This window comes from Trematomus bernacchii, unplaced genomic scaffold, assembly GCF_902827165.1.
Source record: "Trematomus bernacchii unplaced genomic scaffold, fTreBer1.1, whole genome shotgun sequence".
Classification (NCBI taxonomy): Eukaryota; Metazoa; Chordata; class Actinopteri; order Perciformes; family Nototheniidae; genus Trematomus; species Trematomus bernacchii.
The window spans coordinates 366,823-391,658 of NW_022987587.1; the positions used below are offsets into that span (position 1 = coordinate 366,823).

The 24,836-nt window shown below is 40.9% G+C and overlaps 1 protein-coding gene and 2 pseudogenes across 1 annotated transcript in view; 1 reads left to right on the forward strand and 2 right to left on the reverse strand.

Annotated features, from left to right (window-relative positions):
* Nucleotides 1-1,572: 1,572 nt before the first annotated feature.
* LOC117480945 lies at nt 1,573-7,734 on the reverse strand (annotated as a pseudogene).
* A 1,895-nt stretch (nt 7,735-9,629) lies between these two features.
* LOC117480946 lies at nt 9,630-17,852 on the reverse strand (annotated as a pseudogene).
* A 2,036-nt stretch (nt 17,853-19,888) lies between these two features.
* Nucleotides 19,889-24,836, forward strand: part of LOC117480947 (zinc finger protein 197-like) — a gene marked incomplete at its 3' end in the record, with an annotated part of 80,134 nt that continues 75,186 nt past the window's right edge. Inside the window, 5 exon segments of the mRNA XM_034128364.1 lie at nt 19,889-19,928; nt 20,826-21,007; nt 21,938-22,049; nt 22,228-22,366; nt 23,084-23,138. Coding sequence (XP_033984255.1) covers nt 19,889-19,928; nt 20,826-21,007; nt 21,938-22,049; nt 22,228-22,366; nt 23,084-23,138 — 528 coding nt within the window.

The window sequence follows — 24,836 nt, forward strand, 5'->3', positions numbered from 1 at the left end:
TTGTTTAATAATCGTTACATGTCCTCAGGACCAAGTTCCCGTTTCCTGCCTTTCACCTGCTGATCACCCACTGCTCATTTAAGGTGGACTGACCTTTACAATGGACCAGCTAGTCTTATGGCGCATTTCCACCACACGGTTGGCCTCCACCTCGCTCGGTACTGCTAGGCCTTGTTAGGGCCGGCTCCCTTCATGCTGCGCTTCCATTACAGTTTAGGAACTGGGGTAGTTACTATAGTAACGCAGTGTAGGCGGAGCCGTGACGTCATCTTCAATGAGAACCCCAGAAAAACAACACAGCCGTTAGCTGTTAGCACTCAAGCTCACAGCTCCTCATATCTGTTCAGAAACTAGACAAAAGTTAAACAAGTACAAACCACAGACTGTCTGTCATGGCGAATACAGTCGCTGGTTTATTTATGTCTGTATAGGCCGTTGTTGTGAGTGTGGACGGTCGGAGCATATATTGCGTTAGCTTAGCCAATCTCCATCTAGAAAACACGCATTTTAAAAGGTTTTTCGCCTGCCGTCTGTCTGCAGACTTGTCAAAGCATTAATTCATGGTTTTTACTAACCGGTATCAGTATGTTGTTACTTCGGCATCATTTTGAAACGTGTATTACAATTAAATCACGGTCAAATATGTTCATCTTGTTGTAGCCCCCTTGCCAGCGATTCTCTCTCTAGTTTAGCAAACTCAGCCCGACTCAGCCCTGTTTGTTGGCCCCGATAGAACCACGATTTTGTCGGGCCAGAAAAGAGGTGAAAAAGTAGCCCCGGGCCGGAACTAGGCCAAGTGGAAGCGCAACCAAAAACATCATCAGTGGTGAAGAGTAATGTTCCCAAATACCACTGTTCCCAGTTTCTGTCCCACTAACCAGTCCTTAAACACTACAGAGCCCAAACTGTGTTCCCTTTAGTGTTTACTTCCTGTTTACCTTCTCCTACTGTTCCTGTTAGTGTTTACTTCCGGTCTGTCTTCTGCTGTTCCCTTAAGTGTTAACTTCCTGTCTGTCTTCTTCTACTGTTCCCTTTAGTGTTTATTTCCTGTCTGTTATATAAAAATACTCATAGCAGAAATGTCACTGTCCTACACATCATTTGTTTACAATGGATATAATACAATTGGGCAATGGTAAACAAAATTAAAACACAGCATATGAAGTAGATATTAGGTTAAGTGAAGGTTAAAGGATTTTAATATTTGAAGGTTTACACTGACTTTTGCTTCTATTATTTTTGGGACAGAGTTAAAACAAAAAATGGTCCTGGAGTTTTAAAACCCAGAATGTGAATTAGCACTTAAATCTACTACATAGTTTATTTTTGAAAGACAAATTTAGCAAATGCACATGCTGTTAGATACTATATTGGCACAAGGCATTCAAAACATTCAATGTTTTCTTAAAGTCTGTGTCACTTTAAGGTACGATGCCAAAGGTGATTTCAAAACACGTTACCAATCATTTTTGAAATTCTACTCTGCAACGTCAAAATTGTAATGCCAATTCTCATGTCTTACCATTTTTCATGACTAATTATACCAATTAAGGCCTCATTTTAAGATGCCTTTTAAGGAAACCCTGAGTATAACCCGAGGGTGTAGGTGTGGGTAGTATTACAAGTATATATATTCACCTGTCTCATATCCCCAAAATAAAGGTTTCCCTCTGTGAAGTCCTTTCCGAGGGAAACGTTCAGCGTGACCTCTGCGTTGTCGTAGTGGTAGCTCAGGTCCCGGTCTTCGTCCATGTCGTATTTCACCACGAAGGCCTTGTGGCTGTCCAGGCTGCCCCCCCCACAGTCGGGGTAGAGCAGGGAGGTGAGCGGCTGCAGGTAACGCTGGCGGAGCGGCGTGATGAAGCCCTCGTCGAAGCCCAGTTCATTCAGCAGGATCTGGAGGACATTCATGAATAACACACTTTCAGACTAGAGGTAAGAAAGCAGCTAAAACGCAGGAGTTTATTTGACTAACTTTGTCTGTTTGGGTCTGTAGATTTCTCCTGAATTCACCAACAGTTAGGATCACATGAAGCCTCATTTGCATATTTAGACATGAAACGTCAGAAAACTTGTAAAAACTTGATTTGAATATGCAAACAAAATAAAACAATACTTTTTAACATGGATTTACCAAATGTTCACAATTCTGTTCTGGAATACTCCGTAAATAAAACATATTTGATAAGAAAATGCCTAATTTACACATATAAACATAATATTTCATAAAAGTTGTAATACAAAAAGTGAGAAAGTTTTATAGTGATATCTATTAGTTAAATATTTGACCCTATTCACATGTAGTGTTCCTGTCATGACCCTTATATTTATATAAAAGTCCTCGCACGAAACCTCTGATATTTCATCGAGCTTCACATATTTCCTGACTGAGGGACTACAGGAGGTCAAAGATCAAAATGTCATGGCACCATAAGTATTAAATGTGAATGTGCAGTGAATAAATAGTGTTTTGGAGGTAGAATTACCCCGTAGTGGTTCATGGTGTTGGGTCTTCCTTTGGGGGCGGAGGACTGCTCAAAGTGCTCCAGCTCCTCCACCAGCTGCTCACAGAAGCTTCTCTCAAACACCGGGAAGCGATAAACTCGGGCAGCTTCAACAGAAACATGGGAATCAATGGTTATAAAGGGGGGAAACAGGTGCAGGGGTGACTGTTTTGTATTTAGTTTTGTTCATTATTAGGCCACTAGAGAAGAGGGTTTCTGTTCCTTTAATAAGTAATTAAAATGTTATCCGCCTTTATTTATATCCTGCTTTAAAAATACTGTTTGCTGAATCCTTTTAATTTGAGATCGTCATTAAAACAACTTCAATTTTACCAACTCCATCATCCTAAAAGGGAACATTTTTACAAATGTTTTTGTATGAGAGCTAATACTTCCCATGTTTTTGCTTTTTTAATACATTTAAAAATGGATTTTAAGACATTTGTATGCCCTGTATAACCAGGCCTTACGTGATAGTATCTGTACACATGGGATTCAACCACATTTTTTTAATAAAATGATATTTTAAATATAATTTTGAACTAAGACATAGCAAGCATAACAGTATGTATACTCTTTAAAGTCAACAGAGAAAAATGGGAATTATTCATTTGTGTTGCGTCAGCTTCACCTTTCAACGTCTTTGTAATGTTTATAACTCACTACAGGAAAGGGAACACCCTAAAAAACATAATAGGGCCCTTTTCATATTTGGTTTAACTGTTAATTTCACTGTCTTTGTAACATATTTAAAATGTATTTCAGGACTTTTTTATATCCTGTATAACCGGGACTTGCATGGCACATGGCGTAATCTTCAGTCAACCAACAAATAAAATGAAATCTACTGTAATTGACATTAAAAGTGCACATTATTCACGAAGAGGTCAAAGGTGAACCTCTCACCTGCCTCCTCCTGCAGCAAGTCTCAGAGAGGCCCCCCCTGACGGCGCTGACTCGGCAGAAATCCACTATCTGCTTGAACTTTGGAGCGAGGTAGGACTCCTGAGGAGAGGGGGGGGGGTTGCAGGTGTGTTTCAGCGATGTGTTACTGTGTGCACACATGCTGAGTTGTATACTCGATTCTGATTGTTCATTTTGGACTTTCCAGAGGTTGTCAATTTTAGCTAGCAGACCGTTACTAAGGAGAACAGACCGTTGCTAAGGAGAACTCGCTGCAAATAATCCCTGCCTTAACCTGTTAATCTGTTTTTCAGGTCTCAGGCTCGAAAATGACATTCCCAGAACAAATGACTATCTTCACTTCTAAAAGGGGTAAATGAATAATCTTTTTTCTCAAAGCAATGATACACCTGTGAGTTGGATTTAGAAGAGTCAGAATCAATATAGAATTGTTTTATTTTAAATTCAGATTGAACATATTAAAACATGTAAATTATAGTATCCGTCAAAAAAAAACATTACTTATAGTGAAAACCACCCTTGAATGATGGGATAGTAGACTAAAAGCTTTAGGAATCCAAACTATAACATATACTAAGTACCCTGTATCAGGATTGATGCAAAACAAGTGACATTTGACCTTTATAGAGAGGTTTAGAAAAAAAAAACACTTCTGGGGTCATTTGGGTGCATTTGCCATATCTCTGGCCCCCTTCGGTCGATTTTGATGATTGACATCTCTTTTGAACCGTTAGAGCCAATAGAATCAAGGGGAAGTTCCTAAAATCCATCTAAACATTACCCATTGGTGAATGAGTGATGCGTAGCCAGAATGCCCAAAACCGGAAGCTGTCATACACTCTGGTAGCTATGATAGCAGCTATATGAAAACTCCGTTATTGACATAAATATGGTGATGGATTATCAGTAATCATTTCAAAGTGACACAGACACATTGGATTAACCTTCAGCCGCGTTTTTCTCGTTTTAATGCCATTGAACACAACTTTTGATCAGAAACAGCAAAAGGTAAGACATATTTGCTGTATTTGCTCCGTAAAGCTACGTCGTGTGATGTCTGGGTTTGCTTCCCATGCCACGATCACTCAGGGCTCATTTAGACGCTTCTTGTGAGACTTGTGTTTTGTTTCGGTAAAAATGGTTCGTATCGTCAGTTAGCTGAGTTTCTTCCCGTTAGGTGGGTATGACACATTCATAGTTTGTTAAAGGTTAAACGTAGGGTAGGTAAGTTTGAGAAACCTGCTCGAGATACACTGTTTGTTATATTCCATGGAATGCTCTTAACATCCCGATAGCAATGAATATCTGAAGTGCTTTGACAACAAATCCATTAAAAAATGTCATCTGTGGAAGCCGTGGTACAGTAAAAAGTACGACCAATCATTTTAGCCGGCCCGGCTAAAATAACTGGATCGCCTTCCATCTGTGCACAAACTTATCTCGTGCCCTCATTGGTCATGTGCGCGTTCGTGTGTGTTGGAGGAGGGGCTCTATAAGGAAGTGGCAGATTTTCTCCGGTTGTGTATTTTCAAATTCTAGCGATCTCGAGCCGGTTTCTCAAACTTACCTACCCTACCTTTAAGAAGCCCTGAGACACAGTTTCGTGAAAAAAAGCAATTTTTAGGCACATATTATAGCTCTCAGATATATACAAATATATAAAAAACATGTCTATGAAGTGTTTTGCTCAAAATACCAAACAGATCATGCATTCTAGCCTCAAATCCCTCTATTTCAGCCCTGTTACTAAAGTGCTGATTCTGGGTCCGTAGCTTAATACTCAGCTAAATTCTGCTGTGATTAAACACCATATCATGTTCCAAACCACATCAAGGATTATTTCTGAAACAGTATGGAGCTCAAACTCTTTTTCTCTCTCAGGTTTACCACAAGGTGAGTTCCTTTTTATTTCCTGCTTCTTTACACATACTGTCTCCAGTACAGGTTAGCTCTGAGTGATGGCAATGCTTGCTAATCTAAACAAAGACCATATTACGTCCAAAACACTTCGCTCATTGTGTCTGATAGCGAAGTCTCTGATAGGGCCGTGGGTCTAAAGCCCGCCCACATTTCAGATATTACGTCATAACGGCAGAAAATCTGGATCAGCTCCGTTGTTAGCTCGTTTTTAGAGATTTAGGTACGGTGGAAACGAGAGAGGGTTTTCACTTTGTGAGTCTCCTGACACACCGGGGTCAAATATGTATGTATAAAAGACATGAAAAAGTGCATTTTGCACGATAGGAGACCTTTAATAACGATGAGGTGTTATGTACCTGCAGGTGGTAGACGTGCGGATGCAGAGGCCGGTACGTGTCTTTTATAGCAGCAGCTCTCTCTGCACACGTCACACTAAGACGCCTTCGCAGGTCCACTTCCTGTGAAATCTAAACAGGAAAAGTCGTGATGAGTTTGAGTACTTTTACTTTTACTCAAGTACAAGATCTGAGTACTTCTACTTTTACTCAAGTACAACATCTGAGTATTTCTTCCACCTCTACTCCTGAGGCACATCAAAAATAAAAATAAAAGTTCTCACCTTGTTGAACACATCCTCAAACTGTGCGTCCGTCACACAGCCAAGCCTCCTCAGCACCTGAGTATCAATAATGAAGATAATCAGAGGTGGGAAGTAACTAAGTACATTTACTCAAGCACTGTACTTAAAGGTGGGGTAGGTAATTTTGGAGAAACCATGCTCGAGATCGCTAGAATTTAAAAATACACAGGGTCCTTCTCAGGTCGACTATTTTCATTTCCTCGGTCCTCCTTCCTCGGTCTCACCGGAAGTTGATTTGTCTGCGCCATCTTGAGTAGCGTCCAAATGGCCTTATTTTTGCCGGAGGACCGAGCAGCGAGGAGCGAGGAGCGATAATAGAGGAGCTATAATCGAGGAACCACCAAACCATCCTTCGATGAAATCCTCAGACACTCGCCCCGCCCCCTTACTGTGTATCGCTCACTGATTGGACGATGCAGCGCATGCACTGATCTGATGCTTCTTGACATGAGAGCAGTTTCCCAGCGGAGTGAAGAAAACACATGAAACTCACGGGACTCACTCCTCAGTTTATACCGTGTTTTGTTTCAATTAATGTATCATTTAGTTACAAGTATGTGATATATCTGAACAACAAAGTGGTCAAAAATCATTTTATTCATTTATTGGAAACATTTTCATGATCGCTTTTTTCGTTTTACATTTTCATTTATTGTCATTTCCATTCAGTCAGTCATTAAGTGCTATTTAAAATGTGCTACATATCCACACAAACAAAGTAAGTGTGCAATCCAATGAATGTTAATCTAACTGGGTTTTGATAGATAACATATCTCTTTTTCTTCTGAATTATGTTATTTCTATTGTGCACTCTAATCAATATTAATCAAACTATTGTTCGTTTATACATTTTAAGAATGGCGTTTATCTTTTTTGAGAATGAGTTCTTATTTGATTTTATTTATTTGGGTCTACAACAGATGATACAAATGTTTGTGTCAGTAAATGTGTACTAACAGAGGCGGCGGTGTTTGTGAAAATAACGGGGACAGAGCTGCTGTCAGACGATCAGCTGTGCAGCGTCATCACAAACGGACGTCGCTTCACGTGACGCTCCGGAGGAAACGACGTCCCATTGCTCTTAAAACTCATTTCCCTGCTTCTCGTGGTTTCCTTGCGTCTCTCCATGCTTCCCTGGTGGGAGGGACTAGTCGCAGGGAAACGACGCAAGTGAGGGACGCAAGGAATCCATTTAACCGAAGTGAAACGCAGCCATAGGCCCTTTCTCATGTCATCAAATGTCCCTCCTCGACTCCCCTCCTCGACTCCTATCCTCGAGACTTAGTCCCGCCCACAGGAGATGCGAGCGGAGGAGCCGAGGAGGGGAGCCGAGGAGAGAGGAGGGGAAGCAGCAGGCGGTTAGAGAAATGAGAACTCCTCTCCTCTGAGCGGTCATTTTAAAGAGACGTCCATTAATGATGACAGGAGGCACAGCAGCCCTCTGTCTGATGGACAGATGTGTTCATGACGACTTATATATTTACTTTTAATTCATTCACAGTGCGGTATAATGAGACAATAACAGGCTACAGATGCGGACACACACACACACACACACACACACACATATATGTATATACAATTTCAGAATCAAACAGAGCACTCTCATAATAACGTAACACTATCAGAGACTGGATATATCCCCCCCCCCCGAGTGAGTGAGTGACATGCAGGCTCTGCATGCACAGCAAACCACCAATCACAATCATTCTTGATCAGATCACAGCAGGATAACCGAACCTTCATCCGGTTAAATGTCGTTAAAAAAAGACCAATTGTATAGCATGAAAGTTCAAGAAAGGATAGCTTGCGGACAAAAACTGTCTTTTCTTCAATTCCTGTATTTTTTCATATCGCAATATATATCGCAGAGGAAAAAAATATTGCAATGTCAGTTTTTTCCAATATCGTGCAGCCCTAAAGGGAATACATTTGCCTATTTTGTATCCTGATGACCTAATGCCGTTACATGTAATACGTTACTCTCTAAGCCTGATTTCACCCACCTGCAACCGATTCGCTAATAATCACAAATGTTAATTTCTTTGACCCCTTGACTCGACTATTTCTTGTTTAATAATCGTTACATGTCCTCAGGACCAAGTTCCCGTTTCCTGCCTTTCACCTGCTGATCACCCACTGCTCATTTAAGGTGGACTGACCTTTACAATGGACCAGCTAGTCTTATGGCGCATTTCCACCACACGGTTGGCCTCCACCTCGCTCGGTACTGCTAGGCCTTGTTAGGGCCGGCTCCCTTCATGCTGCGCTTCCATTACAGTTTAGGAACTGGGGTAGTTACTATAGTAACGCAGTGTAGGCGGAGCCGTGACGTCATCTTCAATGAGAACCCCAGAAAAACAACACAGCCGTTAGCTGTTAGCACTCAAGCTCACAGCTCCTCATATCTGTTCAGAAACTAGACAAAAGTTAAACAAGTACAAACCACAGACTGTCTGTCATGGCGAATACAGTCGCTGGTTTATTTATGTCTGTATAGGCCGTTGTTGTGAGTGTGGACGGTCGGAGCATATATTGCGTTAGCTTAGCCAATCTCCATCTAGAAAACACGCATTTTAAAAGGTTTTTCGCCTGCCGTCTGTCTGCAGACTTGTCAAAGCATTAATTCATGGTTTTTACTAACCGGTATCAGTATGTTGTTACTTCGGCATCATTTTGAAACGTGTATTACAATTAAATCACGGTCAAATATGTTCATCTTGTTGTAGCCCCCTTGCCAGCGATTCTCTCTCTAGTTTAGCAAACTCAGCCCGACTCAGCCCTGTTTGTTGGCCCCGATAGAACCACGATTTTGTCGGGCCAGAAAAGAGGTGAAAAAGTAGCCCCGGGCCGGAACTAGGCCAAGTGGAAGCGCAACCAAAAACATCATCAGTGGTGAAGAGTAATGTTCCCAAATACCACTGTTCCCAGTTTCTGTCCCACTAACCAGTCCTTAAACACTACAGAGCCCAAACTGTGTTCCCTTTAGTGTTTACTTCCTGTTTACCTTCTCCTACTGTTCCCGTTAGTGTTTACTTCCGGTCTGTCTTCTGCTGTTCCCTTAAGTGTTAACTTCCTGTCTGTCTTCTTCTACTGTTCCCTTTAGTGTTTATTTCCTGTCTGTTATATAAAAATACTCATAGCAGAAATGTCACTGTCCTACACATCATTTGTTTACAATGGATATAATACAATTGGGCAATGGTAAACAAAATTAAAACACAGCATATGAAGTAGATATTAGGTTAAGTGAAGGTTAAAGGATTTTAATATTTGAAGGTTTACACTGACTTTTGCTTCTATTATTTTTGGGACAGAGTTAAAACAAAAAATGGTCCTGGAGTTTTAAAACCCAGAATGTGAATTAGCACTTAAATCTACTACATAGTTTATTTTTGAAAGACAAATTTAGCAAATGCACATGCTGTTAGATACTATATTGGCACAAGGCATTCAAAACATTCAATGTTTTCTTAAAGTCTGTGTCACTTTAAGGTACGATGCCAAAGGTGATTTCAAAACACGTTACCAATCATTTTTGAAATTCTACTCTGCAACGTCAAAATTGTAATGCCAATTCTCATGTCTTACCATTTTTCATGACTAATTATACCAATTAAGGCCTCATTTTAAGATGCCTTTTAAGGAAACCCTGAGTATAACCCGAGGGTGTAGGTGTGGGTAGTATTACAAGTATATATATTCACCTGTCTCATATCCCCAAAATAAAGGTTTCCCTCTGTGAAGTCCTTTCCGAGGGAAACGTTCAGCGTGACCTCTGCGTTGTCGTAGTGGTAGCTCAGGTCCCGGTCTTCGTCCATGTCGTATTTCACCACGAAGGCCTTGTGGCTGTCCAGGCTGCCCCCCCCACAGTCGGGGTAGAGCAGGGAGGTGAGCGGCTGCAGGTAACGCTGGCGGAGCGGCGTGATGAAGCCCTCGTCGAAGCCCAGTTCATTCAGCAGGATCTGGAGGACATTCATGAATAACACACTTTCAGACTAGAGGTAAGAAAGCAGCTAAAACGCAGGAGTTTATTTGACTAACTTTGTCTGTTTGGGTCTGTAGATTTCTCCTGAATTCACCAACAGTTAGGATCACATGAAGCCTCATTTGCATATTTAGACATGAAACGTCAGAAAACTTGTAAAAACTTGATTTGAATATGCAAACAAAATAAAACAATACTTTTTAACATGGATTTACCAAATGTTCACAATTCTGTTCTGGAATACTCCGTAAATAAAACATATTTGATAAGAAAATGCCTAATTTACACATATAAACATAATATTTCATAAAAGTTGTAATACAAAAAGTGAGAAAGTTTTATAGTGATATCTATTAGTTAAATATTTGACCCTATTCACATGTAGTGTTCCTGTCATGACCCTTATATTTATATAAAAGTCCTCGCACGAAACCTCTGATATTTCATCGAGCTTCACATATTTCCTGACTGAGGGACTACAGGAGGTCAAAGATCAAAATGTCATGGCACCATAAGTATTAAATGTGAATGTGCAGTGAATAAATAGTGTTTTGGAGGTAGAATTACCCCGTAGTGGTTCATGGTGTTGGGTCTTCCTTTGGGGGCGGAGGACTGCTCAAAGTGCTCCAGCTCCTCCACCAGCTGCTCACAGAAGCTTCTCTCAAACACCGGGAAGCGATAAACTCGGGCAGCTTCAACAGAAACATGGGAATCAATGGTTATAAAGGGGGGAAACAGGTGCAGGGGTGACTGTTTTGTATTTAGTTTTGTTCATTATTAGGCCACTAGAGAAGAGGGTTTCTGTTCCTTTAATAAGTAATTAAAATGTTATCCGCCTTTATTTATATCCTGCTTTAAAAATACTGTTTGCTGAATCCTTTTAATTTGAGATCGTCATTAAAACAACTTCAATTTTACCAACTCCATCATCCTAAAAGGGAACATTTTTACAAATGTTTTTGTATGAGAGCTAATACTTCCCATGTTTTTGCTTTTTTAATACATTTAAAAATGGATTTTAAGACATTTGTATGCCCTGTATAACCAGGCCTTACGTGATAGTATCTGTACACATGGGATTCAACCACATTTTTTTAATAAAATGATATTTTAAATATAATTTTGAACTAAGACATAGCAAGCATAACAGTATGTATACTCTTTAAAGTCAACAGAGAAAAATGGGAATTATTCATTTGTGTTGCGTCAGCTTCACCTTTCAACGTCTTTGTAATGTTTATAACTCACTACAGGAAAGGGAACACCCTAAAAAACATAATAGGGCCCTTTTCATATTTGGTTTAACTGTTAATTTCACTGTCTTTGTAACATATTTAAAATGTATTTCAGGACTTTTTTATATCCTGTATAACCGGGACTTGCATGGCACATGGCGTAATCTTCAGTCAACCAACAAATAAAATGAAATCTACTGTAATTGACATTAAAAGTGCACATTATTCACGAAGAGGTCAAAGGTGAACCTCTCACCTGCCTCCTCCTGCAGCAAGTCTCAGAGAGGCCCCCCCTGACGGCGCTGACTCGGCAGAAATCCACTATCTGCTTGAACTTTGGAGCGAGGTAGGACTCCTGAGGAGAGGGGGGGGGGGTTGCAGGTGTGTTTCAGCGATGTGTTACTGTGTGCACACATGCTGAGTTGTATACTCGATTCTGATTGTTCATTTTGGACTTTCCAGAGGTTGTCAATTTTAGCTAGCAGACCGTTACTAAGGAGAACAGACCGTTGCTAAGGAGAACTCGCTGCAAATAATCCCTGCCTTAACCTGTTAATCTGTTTTTCAGGTCTCAGGCTCGAAAATGACATTCCCAGAACAAATGACTATCTTCACTTCTAAAAGGGGTAAATGAATAATCTTTTTTCTAAAAGCAATGATACACCTGTGAGTTGGATTTAGAAGAGTCAGAATCAATATAGAATTGTTTTATTTTAAATTCAGATTGAACATATTAAAACATGTAAATTATAGTATCCGTCAAAAAAAAAACATTACTTATCGTGAAAACCACCCTTGAATGATGGGATAGTAGACTAAAAGCTTTAGGAATCCAAACTATAACATATACTAAGTACCCTGTATCAGGATTGATGCAAAACAAGTGACATTTGACCTTTATAGAGAGGTTTAGAAAAAAAAAACACTTCTGGGGTCATTTGGGTGCATTTGCCATATCTCTGGCCCCCTTCGGTCGATTTTGATGATTGACATCTCTTTTGAACCGTTAGAGCCAATAGAATCAAGGGGAAGTTCCTAAAATCCATCTAAACATTACCCATTGGTGAATGAGTGATGCGTAGCCAGAATGCCCAAAACCGGAAGCTGTCATACACTCTGGTAGCTATGATAGCAGCTATATGAAAACTCCGTTATTGACATAAATATGGTGATGGATTATCAGTAATCATTTCAAAGTGACACAGACACATTGGATTAACCTTCAGCCGCGTTTTTCTCGTTTTAATGCCATTGAACACAACTTTTGATCAGAAACAGCAAAAGGTAAGACATATTTGCTGTATTTGCTCCGTAAAGCTACGTCGTGTGATGTCTGGGTTTGCTTCCCATGCCACGATCACTCAGGGCTCATTTAGACGCTTCTTGTGAGACTTGTGTTTTGTTTCGGTAAAAATGGTTCGTATCGTCAGTTAGCTGAGTTTCTTCCCGTTAGGTGGGTATGACACATTCATAGTTTGTTAAAGGTTAAACGTAGGGTAGGTAAGTTTGAGAAACCTGCTCGAGATACACTGTTTGTTATATTCCATGGAATGCTCTTAACATCCCGATAGCAATGAATATCTGAAGTGCTTTGACAACAAATCCATTAAAAAATGTCATCTGTGGAAGCCGTGGTACAGTAAAAAGTACGACCAATCATTTTAGCCGGCCCGGCTAAAATAACTGGATCGCCTTCCATCTGTGCACAAACTTATCTCGTGCCCTCATTGGTCATGTGCGCGTTCGTGTGTGTTGGAGGAGGGGCTCTATAAGGAAGTGGCAGATTTTCTCCGGTTGTGTATTTTCAAATTCTAGCGATCTCGAGCCGGTTTCTCAAACTTACCTACCCTACCTTTAAGAAGCCCTGAGACACAGTTTCGTGAAAAAAAGCAATTTTTAGGCACATATTATAGCTCTGATATATACAAATATATAAAAAACATGTCTATGAAGTGTTTTGCTCAAAATACCAAACAGATCATGCATTCTAGCCTCAAATCCCTCTATTTCAGCCCTGTTACTAAAGTGCTGATTCTGGGTCCGTAGCTTAATACTCAGCTAAATTCTGCTGTGATTAAACACCATATCATGTTCCAAACCACATCAAGGATTATTTCTGAAACAGTATGGAGCTCAAACTCTTTTTCTCTCTCAGGTTTACCACAAGGTGAGTTCCTTTTTATTTCCTGCTTCTTTACACATACTGTCTCCAGTACAGGTTAGCTCTGAGTGATGGCAATGCTTGCTAATCTAAACAAAGACCATATTACGTCCAAAACACTTCGCTCATTGTGTCTGATAGCGAAGTCTCTGATAGGGCCGTGGGTCTAAAGCCCGCCCACATTTCAGATATTACGTCATAACGGCAGAAAATCTGGATCAGCTCCGTTGTTAGCTCGTTTTTAGAGATTTAGGTACGGTGGAAACGAGAGAGGGTTTTCACTTTGTGAGTCTCCTGACACACCGGGGTCAAATATGTATGTATAAAAGACATGAAAAAGTGCATTTTGCACGATAGGAGACCTTTAATAACGATGAGGTGTTATGTACCTGCAGGTGGTAGACGTGCGGATGCAGAGGCCGGTACGTGTCTTTTATAGCAGCAGCTCTCTCTGCACACGTCACACTAAGACGCCTTCGCAGGTCCACTTCCTGTGAAATCTAAACAGGAAAAGTCGTGATGAGTTTGAGTACTTTTACTTTTACTCAAGTACAAGATCTGAGTACTTCTACTTTTACTCAAGTACAACATCTGAGTATTTCTTCCACCTCTACTCCTGAGGCACATCAAAAATAAAAATAAAAGTTCTCACCTTGTTGAACACATCCTCAAACTGTGCGTCCGTCACACAGCCAAGCCTCCTCAGCACCTGAGTATCAATAATGAAGATAATCAGAGGTGGGAAGTAACTAAGTACATTTACTCAAGCACTGTACTTAAAGGTGGGGTAGGTAATTTTGGAGAAACCATGCTCGAGATCGCTAGAATTTAAAAATACACAGGGTCCTTCTCAGGTCGACTATTTTCATTTCCTCGGTCCTCCTTCCTCGGTCTCACCGGAAGTTGATTTGTCTGCGCCATCTTGAGTAGCGTCCAAATGGCCTTATTTTTGCCGGAGGACCGAGCAGCGAGGAGCGAGGAGCGATAATAGAGGAGCTATAATCGAGGAACCACCAAACCATCCTTCGATGAAATCCTCAGACACTCGCCCCGCCCCCTTACTGTGTATCGCTCACTGATTGGACGATGCAGCGCATGCACTGATCTGATGCTTCTTGACATGAGAGCAGTTTCCCAGCGGAGTGAAGAAAACACATGAAACTCACGGGACTCACTCCTCAGTTTATACCGTGTTTTGTTTCAATTAATGTATCATTTAGTTACAAGTATGTGATATATCTGAACAACAAAGTGGTCAAAAATCATTTTATTCATTTATTGGAAACATTTTCATGATCGCTTTTTTCGTTTTACATTTTCATTTATTGTCATTTCCATTCAGTCAGTCATTAAGTGCTATTTAAAATGTGCTACATATCCACACAAACAAAGTAAGTGTGCAATCCAATGAATGTTAATCTAACTGGGTTTTGATAGATAACATATCTCTTTTTCTTCTGAATTATGTTATTTCTATTGTGCACTCTAATCAATATTAATCAAACTATTGTTCGTTTATACATTTTAAGAATGGCGTTTATCTTTTTTGAGAATGAGTTCTTATTTGATTTTATTTATTTGGGTCTACAACAGATGATACAAATGTTTGTGTCAGTAAATGTGTACTAACAGAGGCGGGGGTGTTTGTGAAAATAACGGGGACAGAGCTGCTGTCAGACGATCAGCTGTGCAGCGTCATCACAAACGGACGTCGCTTCACGTGACGCTCCGGAGGAAACGACGTCCCATTGCTCTTAAAACTCATTTCCCTGCTTCTCGTGGTTTCCTTGCGTCTCTCCATGCTTCCCTGGTGGGAGGGACTAGTCGCAGGGAAACGACGCAAGTGAGGGACGCAAGGAATCCATTTAACCGAAGTGAAACGCAGCCATAGGCCCTTTCTCATGTCATCAAATGTCCCTCCTCGACTCCCCTCCTCGACTCCTATCCTCGAGACTTAGTCCCGCCCACAGGAGATGCGAGCGGAGGAGCCGAGGAGGGGAGCCGAGGAGAGAGGAGGGGAAGCAGCAGGCGGTTAGAGAAATGAGAACTCCTCTCCTCTGAGCGGTCATTTTAAAGAGACGTCCATTAATGATGACAGGAGGCACAGCAGCCCTCTGTCTGATGGACAGATGTGTTCATGACGACTTATATATTTACTTTTAATTCATTCACAGTGCGGTATAATGAGACAATAACAGGCTACAGATGCGGACACACACACACACACACACACACACACATATATGTATATACAATTTCAGAATCAAACAGAGCACTCTCATAATAACGTAACACTATCAGAGACTGGATATATCCCCCCCCCCCCCCCCCCCCCCCCCCCCCCCCTCTCTCTGGTCGCTACAATGAGGGAAATAAATGACGGGCCAAAAGTTTTATTTACAAGTAAGCAGAGGACACCAAACCAACTGAGACCTGTCTGTCCGCTGCATCTACGCACACACTGTACCACACACACGCACCTACAGCTCCTAAAGCATATAATCAGGCGACAGCCGTTGTGTATTTTATTATGTGAAGCACTAAATGGTTTTAGAAAAATATCGACTTTGTTTGTAGATATCTACTAAACTAAAGCAAATAAAGAGAGTAGGCCTGTTATACTGAGTGATATATATTATACACATGGGCGTAGGAAGCATCCTGAATGTGGGGGGGACATTTTTAACGGGGGTGTGGGGGCGAAAAAAAATATAGATTTCCTGTATTCTGGTGCATTTTAACAGGTGGTTTGATACTTTTATGTGGCTATACTAGCATGAGGGAAATGATGGGTACATTTTGTAATTTCATCCAGTAGTAAAGAAAGGAAACATATTTGATTATTAATTCAGAGCTGTCTTTGAATTAATAAAAAGCAGTTTAAATGCCCATTTTTTGTACATTTATATACAACAATAAATATTTGTGAGTGCATTGAGAGATATTGTTGTGGAGAGTCATTTATATATAAATCGCAAAATACATTTGTGAATCCTTCTGTGAGCATTTATTAATATTGAGACTGATCTGACTCCATACAGATGTTAAGTTCACCTAGGAATGGTATCATTGACTTAAATGTTCTAATAAATGTTGCTCTTCTGTCTATATTGGTCATATGATGCCCCTTGACTGAAATGTTTCCTGTTCAATATCCCCACTGATTTCCTTAAAATCCTGGGATGAGAGTCCACATCACAATTTACTCTCAACTGTCATTTCCCTTTCATCACTCACCTCAGCAATGGACCTCTCTCTCTCTCCCTGTATTCTGCCTCTGACTCACTCTCAAGTGCCTAGATGTCAAGAGAGGTGGTGAAGTGATAATAAATACTGATAAATACTAGTAACCTGGCATTTCGATGCCTTTTCTCATCTAAACTATTCAGTATTTGTATCTCTCTATTATGACATAGACGAAACTCCTCTCCAGAAGTGAGACGCCGCCATCACTGTTAACTGATTAACTGCTACCAGCTGATGACTTACTTTCCTCTTCTTTGAAAAAAATGTTCTTATGTCCATGTTGTCTGGGGGAGAAAACATATCAAACCAAGAGATCGTCAGCTTTGATTTTCGCTGTATTAACCATTTCCTGAACATTTGGTGTGTGTGCCTTACCTCCGCTACCGGCATCGCTTCAAACAACAGATCTGAGCTGTCCAACTATGACAACACTCCTTGAACATGCGCGCGCTATGTGAGAATCTGCCTTGGTACAAAGTAGCAGTGAAAACATGGTACGGAGTTTCATTGATTTGGGCATTCTCTCAATAAGCAAGTGGAATGGATTTCATTTGATAGTGAAGCACTGACACAGCGCTCTACAAAGTGCGGCGAGTGGATAGACCGATTCACGGACTTTCCGCATAGTAAAAGTGGGAGGGTCTAAACTAATCATTTGAAAAAGTGGGGGGGACTTGTCCCACCCTCATATAATGGCTGCGACGCCCATGATTATACACACTGCTCTGCTTTCTGCACGGACCTCACAGCTGTTCTCAGTGTAAACATCGCGTCGCAATGAAAGCAGTTAATAAAATAATATCCAGGGGATGCATGCAGAGCTGTCATTGGCTGAGATAAGTCCGGCCGTGCGTCTCGACTCTTTGAAACATCACTGTTGCCGGAAATGCATCCACGAAGGAGCCGTGGAGGACCGTGGAGGACCCATCAGTGTATCCTCGGTTATAGCTCCTCCAGAGAGCCTCCTCGGCGCTCGATGCTCGGTCCTCGATGTGCATTTCGAGAAATGAGATGTCCTTCAACATGGCGCGCTAAAATTCATTTCCGGGTCACTACCGGAGGACCGAGGAGTCGAGGAGTCGAGGAGGGACATTTGATGACATGAGAAAGGGCCATAGTCCCGTCTGAACTGCTGCTCGGAGACGAAGCGGACATGGAGCTTGTATTCCTCCAGAAAGATGTTATCAGTGGTGAAACAGTTACAGATATAAAACTGACGATCCTCGTTTGTCATGTTAACCCGTTTATAATCTAATATGTTGATAAAAACGTGCAAACAAACGCAAAAATAACCAACTGACAAGCTCAACGGCTGTTTTTAGCAAGTAGCAGGCAACAAACAGTATACTTCCGGTTCGAGGTTTTCAAAATAAAAGCCACTTTTGTAAAAATACAGACTTACATGTTATTACATCCAAACTTTTAAAGTGTACAGTTTCTCACTTGTGAGATTTAAATGCAACATATTTTAGGGAATTACCATATATTTGATTACAAACTTTGTTCATTTATATACTCTATTTATTTATTTATTTCCGTATTCATTTATTTAAACCCTGACTCATGTATTAATTTAATATATGTATTTATTTATTAATGTATTTATACTTGTGTCATTTTGTAATTTATCAAAAACATTGTTTACATTATTTTTTTCATCTGGAGTTTACATGAAGTACCATTCACTGGCCAGAAGGGGGAGCTCATGCTAAACCAATAGAATACAAACTACGTTATTTAAAAAGTAGCAGAAGAAGAAGACAGACAGGGAGCCTGATGGGGATACTGGGAACAGAAGGTGAGGGGGTAAGAGCTACCAGGAAGGCCATTATTAAGTATTTGAGTGAAACAGGATTGATTGGAAGAATTTAAAACAACGTAAATACAGTGGTATAATTCCACAAGTGGTGATAGGATGATATGGTGATACACACTCTTGTACAGTAGGTGGCGGTATGCACCTTAAAGTTGTTTGCAATCCGCCAAAAACCGAGAGAAGAAGAAGACAGACAGGCACAAGCCCAGTATTTTAATCCTGATTGTATTTTGGATGATTAGCAACATCAGCTGACGTTTTCATTGCTGCTAAACATGCCGATTAGTAGTGATGGCAAAATGAAGCTTTGAATGAAGCATCGAACCACTTGGACAATTGTGTCGGAAATAGGTTCATTTCTCGAAGCTTCAGTTACAGCGACCTCTCCTGGCGAAGTGCAAGGCTGCAGTGAGTTTAACGTATCTTTGCCTCGAAAAATATTCGATGCACACAAGACTGAATATCATGTTCTATTTGCAATTAAAGATTGATAATTGTGCGTATTGGGTTATTGAGAAGAGACTAGAGAGTGCTGGAATTTTGTTTGGGCGGAGAGGGCCTTTTATCAGTTAATAAAGTATTAAAGTTGAAAAGGAATGATTAAAAGTTCATCTGTTCCGGGCATTGAACCAACTGCGCGGAGGACATCGTCGCTTCGGGCCGCCGGCTCTATCCACTAAACGTCATCACGCCCAACATTAGCCACCTTTAGCTTAGCGGTGGTGACGTGAAGTCATGTGACCGTGCTGTAGTTCCTTTATAGCCCAACATTAGCCACCTTTAGCTTAGCGGTGGTGACGTGAAGTCATGTGACCGTGCTGTAGTTCCTTTATAGCCCAACATTAGCCACCTTTAGCTTAGCGGTGGAGATGTGAAGTCATGTGACCGTGCTGTAGTTCCTTTATAGCCCAACATTAGCCTCCTTTAGCTTAGCGGTGGTGACGTGAAGTCATGTGACCGTGCTGTAGTTCCTTTATAGCCCAAGATTAGCCTCCTTTAGCTTAGCGGTGGTGACGTGAAGTCATGTGACCGTGCTGTAGTTCCTTTATAGCCCAACATTAGCCTCCTTTAGCTTAGCGGTGGTGACGTGAAGTCATGTGACCGTGCTGAATGAGTGATGCTTAGCCAGAATGCCCAAAACCGGAAGCTGTCATACACTCTGGTAGCTATGATAGCAGCTATATGAAAACTCCGTTATTGACATAAATATGGTGATGGATTATCAGTAATCATTTCAAAGTGACACAGACACATTGGATTAACCTTCAGCCGCGTTTTTCTCGTTTTAATGCCATTGAACACAACTTTTGATCAGAAACAGCAAAAGGTAAGACATATTTGCCGTATTTGCTCCGTAAAGCTACGTCGTGTGATGTCTGGGTTTGCTTCCCATGCCACGAGCTCAGGGCTCATTTAGACGCTTCTTGTGAGACTTGTGTTTTGTTTCTGTGAAAATGGTTCGTATCGTGAGTTCGCTGAGTTTCTTACCGTTAGGTGGGTATGACACATTCATAGTTTGTTAAAGGTTAAAGGTAGGGTAGGTAAGTTTGAGAAACCGGCTCGAGATACACTTGTTGTTATATTCCATGGAATGCTCTTAACATCCTGATAGCAATGAATATCTGAAGTGCTTTGACAAAAAATCCATAAAAAAATGTCATCTGTGGAAGCCGTAATACTGTAAAAAGTACGACCAATCATTTGAGCCGGCCCGGCTAAAGTAACTGGATGGCCTACCTGCCTGTCAGCCTTCCATCTGTGCACAAACTTATCTCGTGCCCTCATTGGTCATGTGCGCGTTCGTGTGTGTTGGAGGAGGGGCTCTGTAAGGAAGTGGCAGATTTTCTCCGGTTGTGTATTTTCAAATTCTAGCGCACTCGAGCTGGTTTCTCCAAAATTACCTACCCCACCTTTAAATGATTATCTGAATCTTATATTTGCATTTCATTTTTCCTGTTAGAATGCCTTTCAAAATAAACAAGGCAGGGTTACATACTTTATTTAGATTTGTGATGAATGTTAAATTACACGGCTTAATTGAATACTCGATTCTGATTGGTTAATTTGGAGATTGCAGAGGTTGTTAATACTCGATAACACACCGCTGCCAAGCAAAATAGTGCCTGGTGGAATTGACGATCGTTTTTAAGTCAATATAATCATTTTCAATTGATATTGTGAGTCAAGTCGTTGGTTTGTTAAGTATGTGGCCGTGAAATAGGCGGATAATGTGCAGCGAGGCGGTCATTATAGAGACATATCACCCTTAAGAGTTGTATTCATTATCCCTTACTTAAAACACAAAGTCTACAACCCAAAGCAGAACTTAAAATATGATTTTAAGGAATCTTCTATTATCCAAAATCTAATATTGTGTCTTCCTTCACTCAGAGGGGAAGCTGTACTACGTCGGGCCGAAGAGGGAGGTGGTGATCGAGGCGGAGAGGAAGAGGCAGATTTTCCTCGACTGCCACTTCAACGACATCGGTCATCACCTCGGCCAGAAGAAGACCGTGCACCGAATCCAGAGCAAGTACTACTGGCTGGGCATCATCAAGGACGTGGTGGACTGGGTACGTTCGTCTTTAATGCAGTGGTGCAGGAATGAGTCCTAAAACCAAGGGATGAGTCAGCATTGTATCCCTTCCTGTCCCCTGGTGTTGAAGTTTTTTCTGAATGTGTTTTAGGTTATTATCCTGAAATAAGGTCTGAGGTTGACACAAGCTGAAGAGATTTTCACTTTTAGTTTTACGACATAAAATACATCAGTAAATAACCCACTGTCGGTTGCTAACAAGTGTCTAAATGAGACGACTAAACGTCATCACGCCCAACATTAGCCACCTTTAGCTTAGCGGTGGTGACGTGAAGTCATGTGACCGTGCTGTAGTTCCTTTATAGCCCAACATTAGCCACCTTTAGCTTAGCGGTGGAGACGTGAAGTCATGTGACCGTGCTGTAGTTCCTTTATAGCCCAACATTAGCCACCTTTAGCTTAGCGGTGGTGACGTGAAGTCATGTGACCGTGCTGTAGTTCCTTTATAGCCCAACATTAGCCACCTTTAGCTTAGCGGTGGTGACGTGAAGTCATGTGACCGTGCTGTAGTTCCTTTTTAGCCCAACATTAGCCACCTTTAGCTTAGCGGTGGTGACGTGAAGTCATGTGACCGTGCTGTAGTTCCTTTATAGCCCAACATTAGCCACCTTTAGCTTAGCGGTGGTGACATGAAGTCATGTGACCGTGCTGTAGTTCCTTATAGCCTGTAGTTAGCTTTTTCCTTACAAAATCATAAAGTGGTGTTAATATGTGGAGATTATCTTGCTGAACTAAACATGTCAGTATCATAAACGTTTGTTTGACAAAGAGATTATTTTCTGCAATAATCCAAAATCCCATTGGACCAGGGAGATGCTGCCTTCAGGGTCCAACACCTGCTCTACTCTATGACACTGTGACTTAATAGTTATATTAATATTTAACTTTGAACTGTGTCCTGTTTCAGATCAAAGTGTGTGACACCTGTCAGCACACAGAAAGGAGTAAAAACCTGGCCAGGACGGTCCGGCCCATTAAAGTGGACGCACCTTGGGAGATCGTTGGGATCGACATTATAGGTTTTTGCCTGCATTTAATTTCCTCAAATTATATTTATCTGCTGTTTTATTTCTTACTAAATGTTACGTTGCCTTACCTCACCTTACCTCACCTTACCTTACCTTATCTTACCTCACCTTACCTCACCTTACCTTATCTTACCTCACCTCACCTTATCTTCCTCTTCCTCTTCCTCAGGGCCTTTCCCAGAGACGCAGCAGGGGAACTCTAACGTCATAGTGCTCATCGATTACTTCAGTAAATGGCCCGAAGCTTTTCCGGTTCAGAGGACGGACGCTCTCTCTGTCGCAAAATGTATTTCCAAATGCATATACAGGTAGATACACTTCACAAGATCACCTGTAATCACACTTTACCTGACCAGGTGTTTGAAGCCTCATTCATGATATGTGAATCTTAAAGAGGCCCTATTCTGTTTTTGGAGATTCTCCCTCTAGTATGAGAAAAATAAAGAGCTTTTTGAACATTAAAGCATGGAGACATGTCACATATTCAATGTGTCGCTATCTCAAAGCAAAGGTAATCCTCCAAAATATCCTAAACAATGCCCATATCCACAATAGGTTTTCCTGGTTTTAACCACATTCTAGTAATGCCATTCTTGCTAGCAGCACTCAGGGTTCAAAATAAATATTTTACTTTAGAGGAATCATCGAATATTAAGATTCAAAGTTAAATGGAAAGTCTATCTGAAAAACTTTTCGTAAAAGTCCATGATCTTCCTGCCAGAAAGGATTCAGTGATGTCCAAGACCAGAATACTGTGTATATATATAATCTGAAAATGATTCGCCTCGAGGCACCCACACTGTCTCCCATTTTCCTTCCCTTTCACATGTGTGTTTTTGTTAGAAAAATCTCACTCGTCACCGGCTTGGTCTTCAATATCAGGATCCATGTATTTATTATCCTCTCAAGAATGGAAGTAAAATCAGAAAAAAAATCTGACTTTTTCTAAAATGCAACCATCAGGACGCAGAAATAACAATATTTTTAACCTGAAATTAATCTCCTCTTCTTCTCTTTTCGTTCAGGTTTGGTGCCCCTAAAACAATAGTGTGCACGCAGAACGCTGACTTCTGTGATGAGGTGAGATTATTAAAATACTGTAAATAAATATTAAAGCACAGATGTAAACACCCATGCTGCTGTTTTCACAACATACGATGATACTTTATTATCAGATAAAGTCTGGAAGGTTTTTTGCATCACTGCAGGACCATTTGCAACTTAAAACAAGGATAAACATTAAGAGAAGAAACAGAGATTTCACATGACACTAAAATCACTGTATGTCAGTATGGAGTGTCTCTACTTTAAAGAGTCCTCTCCTGCTGATGTTCAGGTGTATATCAGTATGTAGTGTCTCTACTTTAAAGAGTCCTCTCCTGCTGATGTTCAGGTGTATGTCAGTATGGAGTGTCTCTACTTTAAAGAGTCCTCTCCTGCTGATGTTCAGGTGTATATCAGTATGTAGTGTCTCTACTTTAAAGAGTCCTCTCCTGCTGATGTTCAGGTGTATATCAGTATGTAGTGTCTCTACTTTAAAGAGTCCTCTCCTGCTGATGTTCAGGTGTATGTCAGTATGTAGTGTCTCTACTTTAAAGAGTCCTCTCCTGCTGATGTTCAGGTGTATATCAGTATGTAGTGTCTCTACTTTAAAGAGTCCCCTCCTGCTGCACTTTAACTTAAATAAAAATAGTAATACCACCGTGTGTAGAAATGATCAACACAATACAAATAAATCCAGCATTTAAATGTGATAAACACATGAATGCATCAATGATTATAATCAAAACATATCATATATATTATTCTGAATGGGTCGATCTGCATATTGAGTACTTTTACTTTTGGAACTTTAACTATCTTTTGATGCCAATACTTTTGTACTTTTACTTCAGTGACATCTTGAATGCAGGACTTTTACTGTAACAGAGTATTCCTACACTCTGGTATTTCTACTTTTACTCAAGTAAAATATCTGAGTACATCTACTTTTACTCAAGTACAAGGTCTGAGTACTTCTACTTTTACTAAAGTACAAGATCTGAGTACTTATTCCACCTCTGCAGCTTACAATAAGTGCAATCAACCACGAGGATGCAAACTCCGAACAGCACGAATCCTGCAAGAACATCAGCTTCAGATATGCCAAACATTTGTAATTGCTATACAGATATTTGATTTGTTTATTTATTTGACAATTGCCAGGGTTCTCACATGCACCAAGCCCTGGCAGCACATCACCCCTAGTCTCTTCAACCTCCACTGGCTCCCGGTCAAGTCCCGCATCACTTACAAACTCCTGCTCCTCACCTACAAATCCCTCCATGCCCTCTCCCCTCAGTACCTCACAGATCTCCTCCACCCTTACATCCCGTCCCGCACCCTTCGATCCTCAGACTCCGGCCTGCTCTCCATTCCCCATTCACACCTCCGCACCTTCGGGGACCGTGCCTTCAGTGTCGCTGCCCCCACCCTCTGGAACTCCCTCCCTGCAGAAATCTGCAACGCCCCTTCTCTCAACATCTTCATATCAACCCTTAAAACTCATCTGTTCAACATCGCCTTCCAACTATAACTCACTCCCCCCCCACTTACACTTCCATTTCTGCCCCCTGTTTTATGTTTATGTTTTTTTATGTTTTATGTCTTGTCCTTGTATGTTTCTTTGTAAAGCGACCTTGAGGTTATGAAAGGCACTATATAAATTCAAATTATTATTATTATTATTACAATTACCTCAAAATGTACACAGAGGGTTCTAAGAACAAGGAAGAGTGT